General features: G+C 31.3%; 1 protein-coding gene across 5 annotated transcripts in view; it reads left to right on the top strand.

Moving 5' to 3' along the window:
• Positions 1-20,801, top strand: part of Cad88C (cadherin 88C) — a 298,274-nt gene that overhangs the window by 238,474 nt on the left and 38,999 nt on the right. For all 5 annotated transcript variants that reach the window (XM_035354905.2, XM_035354902.2, XM_085821698.1 and 2 more), the window contains 10 exons: positions 878-990; positions 4,796-4,993; positions 5,101-5,253; positions 5,432-5,596; positions 5,710-5,786; positions 6,556-6,808; positions 14,057-14,302; positions 16,581-16,961; positions 18,829-19,126; positions 20,190-20,399. In XM_035354905.2, the coding sequence (XP_035210796.1) occupies positions 878-990; positions 4,796-4,993; positions 5,101-5,253; positions 5,432-5,596; positions 5,710-5,786; positions 6,556-6,808; positions 14,057-14,302; positions 16,581-16,961; positions 18,829-19,126; positions 20,190-20,399 (2,094 nt within the window). The remainder of the gene's footprint in view (positions 1-877; positions 991-4,795; positions 4,994-5,100; positions 5,254-5,431; positions 5,597-5,709; positions 5,787-6,555; positions 6,809-14,056; positions 14,303-16,580; positions 16,962-18,828; positions 19,127-20,189; positions 20,400-20,801) is intronic.

Here is a 20,801-nt window from a genome sequence, read left to right as displayed (position 1 = left end):
AAAACTGAAAAATGTACTTTGAAATTATAGGTGCGCTTTATGCTCCAGAATCCTTGCTCCAGAATATACGATGTGTATTTCGACAGCGATGTTGTTTATGTATTTTAATAACTTGAACTATTATTCTTATTATTAATAACTTGAACTATTATTCTTATTATTAATAACTTGAACTATTTTAATAACTTGAATTTGTACGATAACTGGGGAATCTAAGAAAATTTTAAGCGGGAATTTTTTCAATAATTTTCAGTTGAAATGACTCGAGCATTATGTAATCAAAACAATTAACGTACTTGAAAACAGTTATCGTTTGATTGTTCCAAGGAAAATTAGATTATATTTACTGTATGTTTGAGAAAAGCATCCCATTCATTGTCGGCTATTTCTTTACTTGAATATTACAAAGAAAGCGAGATTTATCTGCCCAAAACGATGGATGCCTTCGAGGAGAATTTTCTAAAAAAAAATTAGCTGATATTTACTTCGCACATATGGAAAAGCCATGAATACTCCCATACAGCTAAGCTGTTTATTCAGATCCCCCATTCTACAGACATAACTGAATCCTGAATCCTATGGTCACTATTTTAATTATTTTGGTATTAATGAATGTATCAGCTTATATGGAAATTATATTTTGTGAAATCTCAAAATGTCCGCTCGTGATTCCGAACAATTCTGTAAATTCTGTATTCCGTAAAGATGGTCGTATGAGACTTTTGATGGTGTTTAGTGCAATAAAATACTATTTTTAGGTTTTTTAAGGGACCACTGAAAAAAGACGCATAAGTGAGAAGAATTTACATTATGCGATTATGCTTTTAATGCAGATTCATAGAATAATGACATATGTTTTGTAAATATTTCTGTACAGGTTCAAGAGGTTTGTTTTCCATTGATCGTACGAGTGGATTGGTCATAGTCAGCGGGAAGTTGGATCGAGAAAATACAGACAACAGAAATGGAGCATTTATTCTTGAAATAGAGGTATACTTTACTTGAAATGGTACTTAAACTTCTTTAAACGCCAAATAACGATGTATGCTTTATTTGTAACTTCTAATGTTATACTATACATTAAAAGTTTTTAGACAACGCGAATTCAATGTGTTTGATAATCCGTTAGGAAGACTGAATGGAAGTAACTGCTTCCCTTTTTACGCAAGTCATTTATAAGATACGCAAGTCCCTAGTTCCCTTTTTACGCAAGTCACATAGAGAGGGAGAGTCCCCACCCCTCTATGTGACGCAAAATTTTTGATAATAAACTTGGTTTGAAAATTTTGTTTTTAATCCACTTATAATGCTAAAAACCATAAGAAAAATACAGCTATCTCATTGAAGGAATATTGTATAGACGTCGACATCAATGGCGTATATGCAGAAATTTCTAACAAAATGTTAAAATGTTGCTAATTTTAAACGACATTTTAATTTTATTAGAGCTTAAGTACTTTATTAGTAAGATTTGTTAAATGTCGCAGGATAATTTAACAAATAATAAAATTCCCTCTTTTACGTCGTTCGATAACAACCAAAGTAAATGCATTTGAAAACATTGTCTCTTCTCTCTCTATTTTTTTAAAGAAAATTTAATCTTGCTTAGTTTATTCTAATTTAATTTCAAACCTGAAATCTGAAACTAAAACAGAAACTAGGAAGTTAATTACAAAAGAACTCGAAATCGTTTTCAGCTCTTTGAACAAGATAAGAAATTTTGGTTGATCATGATCTTGACATGAACAAAGCTTCCAAGTTAGCCGAAATTTGAATAATGCTTTCGACAGCTGTCAAAAGTCGTGTGACTTGCCCAAATTCGCTTACTTTTCTCTTTCTCCTACCTGATGTACTATCACCAGAAAAACTAGGGGTGAAAATTCACTCTATCTTGTTTTACTTACGTTCGAGGTCACAGTGGTATTCTCGGTAATGAAAGAGCTGAAGTGAGTGGTATTCTCGGTAATGAAAGAGCTGAAGTGAGTGGTATTCTCGGTAATGAGAGAAAGCGACTTATCTTGATACTGACATGATGATGTCTGTCCCTAAATATTATTGGAAGCTTGTTGCCTGGGATAAAAATGTGGTTCAATAGAATTCATCGGAGGCCCAATGGACGAAGAGGTTTTTCAACGTTAAGTACATTCAACAGGATTATAAACTAACTCAGATTTTAACTGATCATGGGAATTTTAGAAATTACTTATTTTGTTTTAATATCGTGACCAGTGAACTTTGTGCTTGTGGAGATGCTGTAGAAGATGTAGAATGTAACTTATTGCACTATAGGGTTTATGCGTGTGCCAGAACTATTTGCGCAACTTGCGCAAACTCTTACGCAACTTTATTTATTGTTTAAACATTTAGTGTTATTATCATTTATGTGTTATTGTATTATTATTGCATTTTATCTGTGTATACGTTATGTTACGTATGTATTAATATATTATTACATTATGTATTAATATATTGTATTATTGTTGTATCATACTCCCTTTGTATTAGTATTATTTTACATATTATTTTATTATTGTTATTGTATTATTATTATCATTATTTGTTTCTAGTAGTAGCAATATTATAGCTTTATTATTTATAATATATAGTAGCATTTGTATATCCTTATTCTTTCCAGATTTAGATACTGCGTATTTATTGTTGTATTATATCTCCTTTGTATTATTGAATTATTTACTTATTTGCACAAACCTGGTGGCATACTTTGCAGAACACGAGAGGTTTGCATATCTTTCCTTAAATAATAATAAGAAATGAAAAAAAAATGAAATTGATAAAAAAATTACTTTATTTACTTAATTTTAATTAAGTAGGTCAAGCAAATATTTTTTTTAGTCGATTCGATTTAATTTAGCGAGCATTAGTTGATGGATGTATTAATTGCTTTAAGCGAATTTTCCCTGTAATCATATTGTTTGAAATTTCTATTGACCGTCGATATATTAGGTCAATGCGTAAGTTCAATAGAATTTTGTTAAGAGTTATACCTATAACAAAAATATGTGACCATTCAATCATTATGTGCCATTTGCATTCGGCGGATGCATCCAGTGCAAATGACGTATACTGATAGGGTGGCAACTACCCAGGAGTGACAATCGCCCAGCCCAAACGACTAACAAAACCCGCAACAGCGACAAAGTTAAAAACAACCGAACTTCTGTGCCTAGCATTTTCGATGGACTTCTATCGTGTTTTTCCAACCTAAACATCCAGGAACAGGAAAAAATCATACTCGAAATACTTAGTTTTCTACAGAATGTGAACATTGCAGAGAAACTTCGAACAGTACTCCAAACCGTACAAAAATTTATGGAATGCACTAATAGTGAGTAATTACTTTTTACTATAAACTTTAATTTTCAGTAAACATCCCTTGTTCACCAGCTCGACGGCTTTTCCTGCTATTATTAGTTCATAACTTATCCTTATTTTTGCAATTTAATTATTCGTCAGCTTTCCCCCTTTTTCAAAATTTTACTTAATACTTGCATCATCTTACTTACTTCTTTTTACCCAAATTTTAAGTCCTAGAAAGTTGATAGGTTACTTTTGGCATCATTCGCAATTTTAAAATTGTTCTACAAGGGGTAGGGCCTTCGGCCCAGGTACCCTGGTGTACCAAGACACCGCTCCACAGTCAGACTGATAGAGCGGTCACATTCCTTAAGTTGTGCTAATTATCTCGTTGTTTGATGAGGATTCTCATGTTGATACCGATTTAAGCAATCTTCGTCAAAATTTCATGGTTTTCTTAAACGTAGATTAGCAGTTAACGTCAAATCGCTTTCCCCAGAACAAAAGAACCTCTTTTTTGTCATACTTTCAACAACGGCATTGTTCCTTATACATCACGCAAATTGTTTTCGCCGCTCCTGCTACTCATAATACTCTTTTAAACTTGAAGAACAGAATATGCCAGAAATGTTCGATTTTGTCCACTTGATATTTCATCTTGTTATTTTTCTGCAAAGTTGGCAAAATGTGCACACGTTACAATGAACAACGCAGTGTCGCCGATCCATAACAAAATGCTACAACCCTATGCACCCAATAAATATTATATTAACAGAGAAATAACTTGCAACTTTCTGAAATATTAGCTGTGGTCCTTTTCCCAATGCAGTGTTTCTTAAGGCGAGTTCCTAATAATTAATTTGTACAGTATTTGTATTACATTATTCATAGTTAAATCGAACTTCACTTTCAAAAAATCCCTGCGGACACTTGACTATTACTGAACTGATTCCCCCGAATCCGTTGATGGTAATTTAAGAATCTCTAGCCTAATCACTGAAACAAGGTCTTTTAAATATGCCACTTTTATGCAAATTACGTTTACGTAAAGTTAGCATGTAAGTTAACGTTATTGCTTTTCCTGGAATCGTTATATATTTCAATTATTTTTGTCTGAATATTGTAACCTTATTTTATAATTATCTGAATATTGTAACCTTATTTTATTATATAATGAGTAACTATGGAATTGTCTGAATATTGTAACCTTATTTTATTATATAATGAATAACTATGCAAAATTTAACTAAACACAGTGAAACTTCGCTAAGACTAACACTTACAATTCCAGAAAATTTTGATCTCTTGTTTCATTTCAGACATTCTTGGCTGCAATTGTCTTGAAGAAAGAACTATTAGTGAAGTTTGATACTGTAATTTAATTGCTTTCTCGAAAACTGTGATTCGATTTAGGGAAGTGATCACCATGAGAGGTCTCCCTGTACATTCTATAGCTTATATAATTCTTATTTTATTTTAGGCTCAAGAAGTTGCGTTGGGCGTATATCCTTCACCCAGTGTTACGACAGAAGTGACTATCATAGTCACTGATGTTAATGATGAAACTCCGACATTTTTGAGCCGTCAGTACACAGCAGAAATCAACGAAAACGCAGAAGCAAATGTTCCAGTAAATTTTCTTGGTTCAAGCATCGCTGATGTCTTTGACCATGATCAAGTGCGTAGTTCTATTCTCAATTGAAATTTTTACAGCAAATGATTTTTGCTCTGTTGTTTCTTTCATGTTGTGTATCATGTAAATGATTTTTATTAATTATTTTTCAGGGTAACAATGGTACGTTCAGGATCTTTCTTGAAGGAGATGATTCTGTCTTTGATGTCACACCTTCAGAAGGTGTGAACGAAGCTTCCTTTCTTATTCGGGTTAAAAATTCTCAAGCCTTAGATTATGAGAGGATACAGGAATTCAATTTCAGAGTAAGAAGTCATCTCGCATCTTTATCAAATATTTTGTATGCGTCATTCTCGTAGAGTTAAATATTTTCGTAAATTTTAAGGTAGTAGTTCTCAGTCTTTTCTTATGAAAACTATAGTAAAATAGGTAACAAAAATTACTCATAATTATGGACTAACAATATCTCTTACGACTTAACAGATCGTTGCTCAAGAAACTGTTCCAATCTTGCCAAAATCTAGCACTGCCGACGTAACTGTATATATAAGAGATACTAACGACAACTTTCCAGAATTTTCTGAAGATGTTTATCGCGTCTCCGTGCCTGAAAATGCTGAAGCTGGTACTATTCTAACAACAATACAGGTAAAGTATTCAAATTGTTTATGCTTTTCATACTTTAGAATTTAAGCTTATTTAAATATGCTTTATGCTTATAATAAAACGATCTTAACTTCTTGTAACGTTAATTTTTTAAGGCTCAAGATAGAGATTCTGGTGACTTTGGAACTAGAGGCATTCGGTATACCGATCTCAGAGGACAGATTGCAGACAAGTAAGTGCTGTTACATTTCAAGTTGATTTGTACGTATTAACAAAGTGTAAGGTTATTCAAAAGCAATGGATTAGAATAAAATGTTGTTTATTTTGATACAAAAGGAAAAAGCAGCTAACTTTCTTATCTTATCAGTCTGGGTGCCATTGATTGCATGGCAGACATTAAGACGGTACTCTTCAAATTTTGCCCAAGCATATCTGCCTAAACAATTAAACAATAAAGCCAACATTTAAGGATACGCCAGATATGCTTAGAAATTGACTTTACTGCTTCAGAGGTGTCCTGTGTTTCATCAATGGTGCTCGCACTAAACACTAGCGAAGACGAGTAAAAACAATTTGGGTAATTTTTTTTCATTCCGTATCAGTACGGTTGCGGTGAATCATTTCTAGTAGAAATAAATAAGATTTAATTTTCCAACATTACTTTTGAATCATACATAAAACCCAACATATCAAAATATGCACCGGCTTTGTGAATCCAATGGTACCTAATGTTATGAATGCACAAGCTTAAGAATGGGCTGCGATATATAATCAAGCTCAAGAATGGACTGGTCTATTCTGTTAAGGTTGGAATGGCTTGGTTAAAGTAGGTTTGGCTAAAGGCTAGTTAAGGTTGGTTGAGTCTCAAAGGTTGGTATTGAGAGTGAACTGGCTCTTCCTTTTTCTTTACTAGATAATAACCAGAATAAGAAATTAATCATGAAAGTCTTGGACCTTAACTTTTTCTCTTTAATCATGTTTCTTATTCGATACTTTTTCAGATTACGTTTGGATCCTCTCACTGGTGTTATTTCAATCGAAAATTCTGATCATGGAATGGATCGAGAAACCACAGCCCAGTATTTCGTGACCGTCGAAGCTAGAGACAATAATGGTTTAGGGAACAGGAATACAGTTCAGCTAGTAATATCTGTTGATGATGTAAATGATAATACACCCCGATTTCTGCAGCAGAAATACGAAGCTAGGCTTAACGAAAATGAAGATAATTTCTTAACACCTCTTATAGTTCAGGTAAGTGTACCTTTTGTAATCAAATAATTTTTTTTTTTTTTTTTTTTTTTTTTTTTTTAGTGCTGTGTTGAAATGAAAGGATTTCTTTCGTTTCAAGGTGCTGTTTTTCTTAATATGGCGTCTGATACTCCATCTTGGAAGCATTGGATCCTAGTAAATCTACATACAAGTACTTAATATAGAACTTAGTTTTGCGCAATCTTTTGCGAAAGTTCGCGACTTCCGCATTAAATGTACATTCCCAATAAGTCTTCGTCACATCATACATATTTTCTTCCAATCACACGACCGCTTTAAAACCTCTGAAGGTCCTAGGCTTTTGGAAATTGTTGTTACCATATGCACAAAGGATTACAAAATATCTGCCAGAAAAGGAGACAAGTAGAGGGATTGAAATAAGCAGGTTTCATAGTGGAATCTGTAAGCAGAAATAGCACGTTGAAGTGGTACAGTACACTGTTGAACGGTAGATGAAAATGTTCTATTAGTGTAAATTGTCACTCCTGTGTGAATTTCGATTAGTATGCATTCGCTGCGTCTTCATCTCAATGTCCATATGTATATTATTTAAAGAGCTTCAGATGGGGCAGCAGCTCAAAGGAAGTAGTCGGAAATAGTTTTGTGTACTTCCTTTGAGTAACTGTTCCCTTTTAGTCACAGGCCCATAGATAAAATGCATGTCGGTGAGCTCCGTGTTCATATAGCGATGTATAATATTACTCAAAATAAGTATTATGTAGGATCAATTATTCTTGCATAACATATATTTATATATATGTTATGCACTTAACAGGCAGTTGGTCTTCAGCCATTCCGGTTATGTGATTGTTTTTGGGGTAATTTGAAGCATGTTTCAGTTGCGAGAATAGAAATTCAACTGAAAAATTCGTAAGCTTCAATGCTAAAATATACGAAAGCAGTTATCTATATTTTAAAAGAGATACTCTACTCTTTTTTAAAATCATTATGTGAAATTCAGGTGGGACTGAATCTTGTTTTTACTGAATTTATGTTACATGCGATGCAGGACAGGCCATCAGATTTTAGCGACAGCAAAATTTGGGTGGCACAGAGCAGTGAAATTCAGGAGTAGCCAGTGCAATCCGGTAACAAAAAGTCTTCTGAATAAACATCAATCAGCTTTTGACAATGTCGAAAATACTAGTGGCGTAGCTAGAGGTGGCGGTCTGCGCCAAGCGGCACATTTTTAAGAAAGCATTTTTAACGTAACTGTAAAAGTTAATCATGGACCGTTATAGCAGACAGAAGAAATTGAAAATAAGTGAAAGGATCACGAGATGACAATTCCCTTACGAAATCGAATTTAGGAGAAAATTAATTTTTACACTTGGCAGAACATTCAGTGCAATCATAATGGATATTTACATGTTCTTACTATGCTTTCTTTAAAAGTTCGAAATTTTTTAAGGAAAAACATAAATGCCAACTAAATAATGACCAATAAGACATTAATAAGAAAAAAATTCCTCGTTCAAAGAGAAATACTTCAAATTTGAATTTCTGTTACTGCTAAGCAGGACGAAACAGAAATGTGGAAATTGGTCCCTAAAAACTTTTCTTAATTCTTAATTCTTGATTCTTTCTTCTTGGATTCTTAATTTCAACTTACCACTTCCGGCCAGAAAGTAGTTTTAGAATCACGTTTGAATGCAAATTTGGGGAAGAGCGGTATTTAACCGCGAAGTTCTACTGTCTTAGCGAGAGATATACCAGATATTCTGCCTGCACGCCTTTGTAGGTTACTCGTTCGTAAGCTATTATTACGCTCGGCCGTACTTTAGGCCCTTGATAGCTTCGCAGTTAGTTAACGTTAAGGGGCCAAATCTGTTAAAATCTTGATAGCTTTGGCTATATCTCTTTAGTTTAGATTAGTTCAGTTTAATTCTTAGTTTCTTAAGTTCAAACCCGAGTGTCGACTTTATTGTACAACTCCAAGACGGAGTTTTGTAAAACTTTTATTAGAATAATAAAGGGTTATTTCACCCTCTGACTTGTTGTTTCCTGTATACGAACTCAAGCGATTAATCGCTTACTAGTTCTTGAGATTCTTCACTTTCAACTGTAACTTAGAATTACACAGTGTGGAATCCTACAAGTTGATTATTAGCCTATCGGCCTCAAAACATAGGATCAAATTTTGTAATAGTACTACGAATTTTCTTCACAATTGCTGCAAGTATTACTGACTATAAAAGTATTTTTCTAAATTAAAATCCATTAAAAAGAGAACCTGAGACCTACAATTGAGAACTTCGCCTTTAAGAAATCTTACTATACCGAAGAATATAAGATTTCTTAAAATACTATGCCTACCGAATAGCGTCTCGTGTAATGAAACAGATTTCTGCAATGTCATCAAAGACTTTCCTAACAGAGAGCAAGTAGAAAAGGATTTTATAATGTTGGAACTGATGTGGAAAGTATTTTAAAATGTTCTAGATCAGCGGTTCTCAACCTTTTGACTAACGCGTACCATCTGAACAAACTTTGAGAAACTTTAGTATTACCACTACATTTTACAATGATTATTTTTCACTTTCTCAATATAAATATTGAAAAATATATATATTTTGCCATTTGCACAACATATTGGCTATTTGCATTAATTATGCACACATAAAAAAAGTGGTTACCATTTTACTCTCTCTCTCTCTCTCTCTGAGGTTTTATAGTTTTCAACCGGTCGCGAGAAATTTCTAGTGCTTTCTGCTTCTCGAGATTTCTGGAGAGCAATAAGAGGATGGAATTACGGTTAGAGCTAACACAGTGGTCTAGTGGTATATTACATTTATTCAATTTCAATACAAATTACCGAGCTAACAATGTACTCAATGTTAAATGCACCTGTATTCTTAGTTTTCCGGCATAGCCTTTCTCTTAAAATTTGTTGCCCAGCATTGCACGCGGAAATACAATAATTTTAATTATAATTCTACTAAAACTATCTATCTAAGTACAAAATTCGTAACAATACTTTAATTCTAAAATTTAGTGTGAAATTTGGGCCTGTTTAAGGGAGATCAGTTTCTTTATGTCTGGTCTTTTATCACTTAGTTACCGTAAATTAAGATCCACTTTTAATTTTGTTTTGTAATAATTTTTCAAGTATAACATGAAAGAAAATCCTTGTTCATACAAATAGGTTATGCAAAAAGGCAGTACAAATTTAATAACTTTATTTAAAATGCCTTTAAATTGTTTCGTTTGATTCAACTAAAAGTTAACAAGTGTGTTATTTTTAAAATCTTCAGTTAGAGTTCGATCACATGTAATTTCGATCAATTGTTCTTTTTCTTCACAAGATATTTCACGTATATTGGAACAAAGTGGATTTCTAATCCAATTATTTTTTTCATGATCATCTGGAAAATACATACCGAAATTATTTAGCAATGAAAACAAATTTTTAATGTACTAATTCTTCTTTTATTTTCGAATTAATTTTGGTTAGAAAACTTTATAAAAGTGGTAAAAAACAAATATTGTTATCCAATTCTTTGATTATTAGCTCGAGTTTTTTTAACATTGCATTTATTTTATCTCTTATGGTAAACAAGTTAACATTTTATCCTTGTAATCCCAAGTTTAATTCATTCAACTTTCCAAAAATATCAACTAAATATGCTAAACGCGCCAACCATAAGTCACGAAATAAATATTTTTGGAATTCAAATTTTGAATCACAGAGGAAAATTTGAATTTCTGATCGAAGTTCAAAAAGACGATTTAAAACTTTGCCCCTGGATTCCCTTACTTCGGAATGTAACAAAAGCGTTTCATGTTCACTACCCATCTCTGGGCATAAAATCGTAAATATTCTTGAATTTAAAGCTCGGCTTTTAATAAAATTAACAATTTTCACAAGCTTGATTCAAAACGTTTTTCAGGTTTTCGGGGATTGTTTTGGCTACTAAAGCTTCACGATGAATGGAGCAGTGAGTCAATTTAGTTTCAGGTGCGACTTTCTTTATTTGGCACATAACACCGAAATGTTTTTCCTATTAAAGTCCGAGCTCTGTCATTATATACGGCAATGCACTTATTCCAAGGAATATCATTCTCAAACATAAAATTGTCACTTACTTCAAAAATTTCATTAGCTCAATCATGAACAGATTCACAAAATAAATACTCTTCGGCAATTCGTTTATCGTCTTCGAAACGTATGTAAACTAATAGAACAAAGCGCATTACATTAGTACTTTCATCCAACTGCATTGCGAAATATTCACTATGTTTTAGTTTTTGAATAAGTGTCTCTTTTATGGTGTTTGCCATTTCATGAATTCGTCGACTTACTGCATCATTTGATAACGGAATATTATTAAGTTCAGTAGCCGCTTTTTGTTGAATAATGTTAAAACGATATCTTTAGCTGCTGGTAATCTACGATTTTCTCCAATAGTTTGAGCCTACCCAGTCTTGGAAATTCTTAGGCTTACTAGGTAACTAGCTTCCAAAGCTTTTTCACTTGAAGTAACAAAACCTTTCATTACTTATTTACTATTTTTGAACTCCGATAATTTCCTCTTAAAATATTCTTCAGATTTATCCTTTAAATTAGCATGCTTAGATTCAAGATGTCTTTTAAGAAGCGATGGTTTCATACTTTGACTGGATAATAAATTCACGGCAAACAATACACTGAGTTTGAGGGTGCATTTCATTGCCATTGCAAGTAAACCCAAATGGTAAATAACTTCATTATATTTTCTATAAACAATTTCTCATCTCCATTCCAAATAACAAATGGTAAATAACTTTCATTATATTTTCTATAACCAATTTTTCTTTTCTTTTCAATGTTCCTAATACTAGCAGATTGCTCTGGATCCACCACCTGTAAATCATCAATTTTCCGCTCAGTCAATCATAGCCATTTTTCCATTTTGAAAATCTAGGTTTGTTTTACTGTTTTTTCAGGAATATTTAAATACACAATAAAACAAACGACGATATTCTCAAATCGCGCAGAAAATCTAGGAATACAAGCAGCAAAAAGACAAAGTACCTACTGTTAGAGAGAGAACAAATCGACGTAAAAGGATTATTTTAATTGAAAACAGAGCAATATCAGTCCGAAAATCGTGGCGATATAAAGTGTAAACATGCTAATTAATCGATCAGCTCTAAAAGAATTAATGAGATACTATTATCCTTTTATAGAAACTTATTTTTATTTCCTATTAAATACAACATCCATTTCTATTACTCCTTTTGAAAACATCGTTTAGGACAAATTTTGTTATGTCTATGGCTAAAAGAATATTTGTAAAAATAAAAACGGCTTATGCTAAAGTCTTTGAGCGGCTGTTGACCTGGAACAAAACTCAGATAGCACAAATTTACGAGTGTTAGAGAAAAAAATTAAACAGTATGTTGGGGTATTTAATTTTTGAATTTAATAGATAAAATAATTTGTTTCGCTGAGTATCACCAATTTTTCTCTTGCGTACCACGGGTCGCTGTGCATTCTATTGGTATGTATTGAAACATTGAGATGAGCGGCAAACTCAGGTACTGACCCAAATGCCAAAAGCTCTGGTGCCTCTGGAAAATACTTTCCAGTTTTAATAAATAGTGCAGCTACATTATTAGGCACTCAGAAAACAAAATACCTACTTTATTTCTTTGTATAGCTCTTTCCTTCTCAGTTTCAACGTGATCGCTAGTTATACAGCGATACGAAATTTATTTCCGACGTTCTTAAGTTCAGTCCACACTTGAATTCTCAATAGCTCCAAGAGATGGCAGCACTTACATGAACTATTTGAAGATTGAAATTATTTTTCGAATCTTCATTTGTGCGAAACTTCTTCATACGAAACTGGCAAAAATTATACTCTTTGTTTATTGGTAGTTGTAAAAATAATTACCTACTCAATGCATTTATACCAAATAGTTCGCCATATTTCACTCCCCGAGAGTGATAAGGCTATTATTTCGTTGTCTAGCTCTAGTGCTCAACTTTTATGTACTGTTATGGCAACAGTACTAAAGCGCGCAAAATTGTCTGCTATGGTTTGCAATCTATGTGTTTTTAAGTTTTTTTTTTTTTTTTTTTTTTTTATTTGGCTACTAATGCGAACTTTCTTAATCGAAGCTTACGTTATGACATGAAAAACATATTATTTTGTGCTGTGATTTTCATTTCAGAAATGCTTGGCATAAATTTTCAGTTAGGTGTTTTATTCTTAATAAATTTTAATTTTTGTTCTTTTTTGCTAATTAAAACTTAAAATATGCTTTAGAGAATTTTTTTCTGTTTTTATATTATTTTGAAGCGGCTAAAGAAAATTCGTCGTCTTTTTTACAATAGCCGAACTCTTAAACGAAGACGTGTAAAAACTTAAAATAATGATCCATTGTGAAAATGCATTGCATAAAAAAAGTAAATACTATTGGTATAAATTTCGACATGAGCAATAAAGCTTGCAGAAAACACGGAATATATGTCAGTGTTTACAAGTGGTATAAAAAATTTTCTGATGGCTGAGAAGTACTGTAAAGGTACAAAATAAGGATTGATTTTTTTTCCCTGCATTGTTAAAAAAGGAAATAAATAAAAAATAATAACTTCATAAATGCAATCTCCATTTCAGAGATTATTCCATTTATTTTCAAGTTCCCCAATGCCTAAAGCAACAGAATGTTGGTAATTTCTTTGTAGATTTTTTTTTTTTTTTTTTTTTTTTTTTATCTTTACTGATCAAGTATAGATATTTACTCCTCATGTAACATAAATATGCTACATATATTTGATAAATTTTTCAGCATAGGGTAATCATAGCATTTCATAGTTTAATATAATTTCCTTAATGGAACTGATTTCCTATAAAGAAATTCTAAAATTAATTGGTCTTTTCACAAATTGGAACTCAACAAAGATGTTGACAAAAATATTTTAAAATGTTTGTTGTCTGTTATTAAACAGTGAATTTTTGTTAGATTATTTTATTATTATTTGACAATGATAGTTATATCTTTTTATGTAAAGATTTTTAGAATCATCTTGACTTTCTGAAAACTATACTAACTAGCAAAATTGTTTATGTAAATAGTGTTAATAGTAAGTTTATATTTCATTGCCAGATTTTTAAAGGGTCATGTTCTTGCAGTCTCTTTTACAAACTTGAGTTAAAAATTTAATTAACTTATAAAGCTATTTCATGTAACATAATGCAAAGAAATTTTTATGCTTTTTCATAACATCTTATCTTTCTACAGGCACAGGATGATGATTTGCGGGGATCATCAAATAGTCAAGTTAGATATCAAATAGTTGATGGGGATAGAAATAAAAACTTTACTATCAACCAGTTAACTGGAGAAATTAGACCTAGAACAATGGTTGATTTTGAGAAAATGTCCAATGAGAAAGGTGATATAAGAACATTTGAACTCAAAGTTCGAGCCTATGACCTCGGATCGCCGTCTCTTTACAGTGATGTGCCAGTTATAATATATGTCCAGGTATGTTTGAAGTCTTTCTTAATTTATTTATATAAGACCTGTAACTTTATTCTTATTTCAATACATATTTTGAAAGAATAATCCTGTAATATTTGTTTTCTGATTGTATCATCAAAAGTCATTCAGCGTGTTTGAATTGTCCTTCATATGCATTCAATGCTTTTTAAAAATAGTTATATGATACACTTTGTAGAAAAATTTAATATTCATCTTAAGTGAAGATTTTTATGTCAATTAGATAAAGAAGATTCATGAAATAAATGCACACCAAACATAGATCTGCATAATAGTAGACCATCCAGAAAACTCTGCAGTTTTTCAAATCAAAGCACATTGTCTTGTAATCATATAGTGACTGCTGATAAGGAAAGGCCTTGATCAAAGTTAATGATGTTATTCTAGTAGGTGTTATTGCATCATTTTTGCTTTAGTGCTGTGCTAAGAATGAAGAACTCAGAAGTTCATTTTCAGTATTTTATGCTCTTATAATTTAAAAGAGGAAAAATTGCTAGTCAAACAATATCTGTGCTATATTTGAGCAGAGTGCATTTTCTGGTCACATAGTTCAAAGGTGTTCAAATGCTGAAATTTTAGCCTTGAAGATGATGACCATCCTCTGTAAACAAGGTTCTATTAAAATAAGTTATTGTTGAAAATCTACACGATACAGTTCAAAAACTAAACAACTAAACAAAAGATAGCTTCACTTTCTTCCTATGTTTTCCATGCACTTCAAGTTTGCTTCTCCAAATTGGTTCTTGATCAAGAATTAAATTATTTAAAAGCAGTTGCTATTGACACGGATTTTTCACCCACCATTATTAATCAAGCAGCTAAAAAATTCTTCCTTTCTTTTCATCAATTAGCTATAAAATTGCATGTATTTTACAGAAATTTAACTTTCAGATTGCTTATTCTCCTATCAATAAAATGTTGAGTCCCATACTCAAAGACCATTCCGGATATGAATACCTGGGGTATTTACAGGATTCCTTGCCAATGTAGTTTAATTTATATTGCTCAAACTAAGAGAGTCTTAAAATTGTGTGTTAAGGAATATGAGACATATGTTAGAAAAAAGGAAACACAGAAGGCCTCTGTTGCCCAGCATTGTTGGTCCGAAAATCACACTTTCAATTTTTCTCCAACCAAAATTATTCAAAAAACATCTTCCATTGGTGAATTAGATTTTAGAGTTTCACATTCAAAAAAAAAAAATCTTTCTGTTCTAGTTAACGACCCTAATTCCAATCCTTCTTTGCCTTCAGCCTTTAAGGAAATCATGTTTTAGTTCTCGTTTCATCAATAAATGGCACCAGTAGCTTAAGTCCTGTCGAGCCATTTGTATCTTATCATTATATCATATCTCTTTCATTTGCTGTTTGGCAGCTGAGGATGTTGTTACATAAAACCATCAAAACTAGTCTTGTGAAAATTTGCAAATATAATGCTGATATTTATCATTTGACTTCTATTGATAAATTAATGCTTCATTTTTATTTATCATTAAAAAACAGCAGAATTTTCCAGATAACCAACACAACATTCAGATTTGAATCTTAAGAAAAATACAATTTTTTATTAACATTAGTTTCAAAAGCTATAGCCTATACATTTTATTTCTATTTGTTAAATTTTGATTTCACTTGTGCCTTTATAACCTGTTTGTTTATTATAAATTTTTGATAGTTTAAATTTCATGGGCATCAAGGTACTAAAATGTGGGTTATTACAAATCTAAGAAACAACTCCTTTCTTTTTTCTAACTACATTTTACTCTTGTAATTGTAACCAGTTTAAATGTTTTATATCACAGAGGCATAAGTAATAATAAATTACAAAAAAAAAAGAAAGTATTTAAATTTAAGGAAAATAATTAGCTGAGCAAATTTTGTACAATTCAAAAATTAATATGAGGGCAGGTGCAATTTCACTATGCAGCAGAATTTAGAGGTATTGGCTTGCATAGAGATTGCAAGTAGTAAAAAGACCAGCATTGATCTTGGTTGTTATTGATACTCGTAATTATCTAAATATTCCTATTGACTTATTATATAAAGTCATCCACAAATATCAAAATTTTGGCATGTCTTTTAAAATAAAAGTTTATTTTTATCATGAATAACAAAAATATTTTCAAAATAAAAATCATTATATTTGTTTAACGGATGAAACATTTCAATTTTCTCATTACAATTTTTTCATCGTACTAAAAAATAAGAAATAATTCACTCTTTCCTTGTTTTAGTTGTGCTAATTTTATTACATCTTTCTATAGGATGTGAATGATTTTCCACCAGTCTTTGTACAGCCATTTTATAGCAAATCAATACCAGAAGATACACCTCCTGGAACATCTGTTGTACAAGTAAAAGCTTTAGATGGTGACCATTCTTCCTCAAATAGTCAAGTTGTATATAGAATACAGTCTGGTGCACAAGATAAATTTGTGATTGATGCAGATTCTGGTATCATTAGTGTAGCACGTGGAGCTAACTTAGATCCAGACAGAACTATTCCAAAATCTAATTTCTACTTACTGGATGTTGTGGCATTAGATGGTGGCATTGGTACAGAGCAGCAGCAAAACAGGGTTCCTGTTAATATATCTATTATGGATGTAAATAATAAAGCTCCTAAATTTGTGGACCCTAAACCGGTAAGGAATGTTTCCTTTTATGTATGTATATTTTTTAAATTTTATTTATTTATTTATTGTTGTTTGTTTATTTGCTTAACAGAATAATGATATCTTACTAGCTACTGAGAATAGCATTTGTTAGCACTGAGACATTTGTTAGTATAAATTTTTCTTATCAGTTGCATAAATGTTTCTAAAATCATTATCATATATTCCTTCATTGCATAAAATAAATTGATGAATTTAAATTTCCAACAGTCAGTCATGCACAAATAGGCCTGAAAATACAGTACTTCATTGTCAAAGTGGTCCATCACCAGGGCCAGCGCCATAAAATGCACAACCAGTGTGACTGCACTGGGTGGCAGCATTTCTAAAATTTAGAAAGGAACTGGGTGGCAGAATTTTGGATTTGCAAGGTTTGCACCGGGGCGACAAAAGTCTAATGCCGGTCCTGCCCACTACATAAGCCTTTGACAACATTTGAAATTTGGTGACTAAAGTGTTCAATTTTGGCATCTAAGCATACTGGGTGTTTTAACAAAGAGGTACAAAAAAGAAAAAGAAGAATTCATCTTTTTTTTAACATAGTTCTCAGTAATTCCTGAATTTTACCAGTGCATAGCCACTGAAGCATTGTGTCTTTTATCTCACTGCTTGTTCTCAACTTCCTACCAACAATTTCCGTCTTAAGGCGCTCTTTTATAAGTATCTGTTAGCAGTACTCAGCATCCCCAATACTGGCTTTCTATCTTCTAATGAATAATCTCTTGCTTCTCATTTTCATTATCCAAAAGTTTTTCCTCTTTTTCTTGTAGCTTTCCAAATTAAGCAAGCCATTTGGATGTGGTTTTGCTAGCATCATATCATACTGACAAAGTTACTTTTAAAGACCTTAAAGGCATGATATATCTAGAATAAACTGTGTATTATATGCTTTTGATTTTTTTTATTATTCATATTAATGGTATTTTTTCAGTGGATTTTAATCCATAAATTTTAATATGGCATAGATTCTTTTTCTGAAGTTAGGCTTTAAATCAGCTGTAAGTGCAATATCAATTGATTTCAAAACATTATGTCAGTGGACTATATCACAGACCTCGGTGATTTTTTTGTCGTGCAACCTTGCATCTTAGTAATAAGTACTCATGGAAATTTTTAGCATTGTTTTACTGCCATTACTAATAAAAAATTATTTGAACATGAAATAAAAATGCCTGTGTTTTAGAATAGCATAATTCTGATTGGAATTCTCAGAATGTGATTCATAATACAAATTTTATTTTGTAGAAAGTGCTATAGTATTTTTATAATATTTACTCATACACCTTAATTTAAAAAATTAAGCTTCATGTTTGCATTATTATTAAATTAATAACTGATGGACTATTTTAATCTTCATTATTAATAAATAAAATCTTTATTATTTGTTATATTTGTGTTTATTTCAGTCATGTCTATTGTAACAGTTCTCACCAACAGTGTTAATAGAAAATGTTCTTATGCATGTAATTTAAAACAAAAAAATAAAGCGCTGTCATTTCCTCTTGTGAATTGCATGAAATGTTTGCAAAATATTCATTTGAATAAATAATACTAAAAAGTGCACTGTTGTTTTCAATTATTAATCTCGTTACATTAGAAGTTGTCTTCATTCGAAAATACAGAAAACCATCTTGCAAATATTTTATATAAAAATATATGATTCTGTATTTTGGGGGGAGGATTAATTTCTTGCTTGTCAAATAACAGTTTGTTATTTTCAGTGACCACATTTCTTAAGGTAAATTATTAAAAAAATTGAATATTTTTTTATAGTTGGATTTATGTAATAGTAGTCATGTTTCTCTTTTAGCTTAATAAATTTATTATGTCTTTCTAGGCAATTATTTCTGAAAATGCAGAAGTTGGTACTGTCGTAACTAAAGTTTCTGCAATAGATGCAGATGAACGACCTGTTTTAAGATTTTCTCTTGACTATCGTTCCAGTGAGGGTAGAACAGAAGAGGGAGCTCTTGTTTCACCAACAGAATATGACTACAATAACATCTTTGCTATTAATGCTGTGGATGGCACTTTAACTGTTGCCAAATCTTTGGACAGAGAAAAAATGGAAGTGATTAAGCTTGTAATCAAAGTAGAAGATTTAGCTGCTGCTACTAAAGGGCAAACATCAACTGGTATGCTAAACTTTTCATTTATATAATATATTTATTTTAGTAGTCTACTTATTTTTGTGAATGAATAGCAAAATACTACTTTATTTTGTGCTGTGTAAGATTTTTAGCATCTAAGGATATTATTAGTTTCAAATCTCACATTTTTGACCATATCCCTTTTCAAATGTTTCCAGCAAATGTTATCGCGATGTATTACTTTTAAAGAAATAATATAGTGAATATAAATAAAAAATTTATCGCAATATAAATGAAAGGATGTCGTCACAAAATTTGATTTCCATGTGTTATTTTTAATGAAATAATATCGCAAATTTTTAAAAAATGTATGACTACATTTAATACTTTATTGGGAATATTAAAGAGATTCAATATAAAAATACTTTTAAATTCCATTTGCCAGTTTGCTGTCATTTGGCAAAGAGTAAAATATTTAATTTTTCTTTTAAATTTAACTCATCTATTATTGATTAAAAAACTAAGCAAGTTAAAAGCAATAAACTCATTAATTATCAGCTCGACTCATGAAATGAGACTAGCTGGATTTATTTAAAGCATTATATATATTATTCTTTTCTATAGTAACTATTTTAGGTGGCTAGATGCACCAGAAGCTATTTATTTGAAGAATGATGCAAATGTTATTTGAAGTAATGTTCAAGAATAATAACCCTTCTGGGCGATGCAGTAACACAAAACATGAAACACTTTACTGGGAATTCTAACAGCATGCTGCTTTTAAAATTTTGTGATTTTGCTGTTGAATTTTATATCTTGCAAGTGTGAAGAAGGTGAAGTTTAATAATAAAGTTAAAACGCCCGAAAATTGTTGTGTCAGCAGAAGTGAATCAAATGGGAGGTAAACAAACTGCAAGCTCAATGAGAGCATAAAACATTTACCAAGCCCTTTGATGGAATGTTAAAATTGGATTCCTTTCAGATTTTTTTTTTCATCTTTTTTATTTATTTTTATTAGACTTTCTTTAGTCTCATGTTATTATGCAATTATTTACTAATCCAATCTCTAGGAAATTTTGTAAGTTTATATTATTTTCTGAATTTACAGCTACACTTTCTGTTCGTATTGATGATGTAAATGATAACAAACCTCACTTTCAAAAGAGGTATTATCGACAAGCAGTAACAGAAAACACGAAACCTGGTTCTCCAATAGTGACAGTGGTCGCTGAAGATGCTGACAAGAATCGATCATTAATATATTCACTTCAAGGAAGTCCCGATATCATCGGCCTTGTTGGGATGGATAAAAAATCAGGTATTTTGTAGTGTTATAACTGATGCATCTTTCTTTTATGCTAAATATGGTTTTAATGCTTCTTTGTCTTTGCTTATTTTATTTTCTATTATAATATATTTAGTTTTAGAATGAGCGTAAGAAGCGGACATATAGGCACTATGACATATTTTTCTAAGAATTTTCATCATTTAAAAAATCAGATAGCCTGAGTTAATTATCATCTGTGTCTACTAAAGAGTTTTTTTTTTTTTTAAATCACAGATTAAATAATAAGCAAAATTATAAAATTTAAAGAATAGAGTCACATTACTTTAAAAATACACTTATGACTTCATGTCTGCTAATCCCAAAAGCTTCAGTTATTTGTTGTTTGGAAGCATTCTCTGGGCCATCAGCGTAACAAAAAAAATAAATAAAATA

This window comes from Stegodyphus dumicola, chromosome 8, assembly GCF_044657685.1.
Source record: "Stegodyphus dumicola isolate Sdum_Otavi_A_Nest chromosome 8, ASM4465768v1".
NCBI classification, from domain to species: domain Eukaryota; kingdom Metazoa; phylum Arthropoda; class Arachnida; order Araneae; family Eresidae; genus Stegodyphus; species Stegodyphus dumicola.
This window is presented reverse-complemented; position numbering and strand designations above follow the sequence as displayed.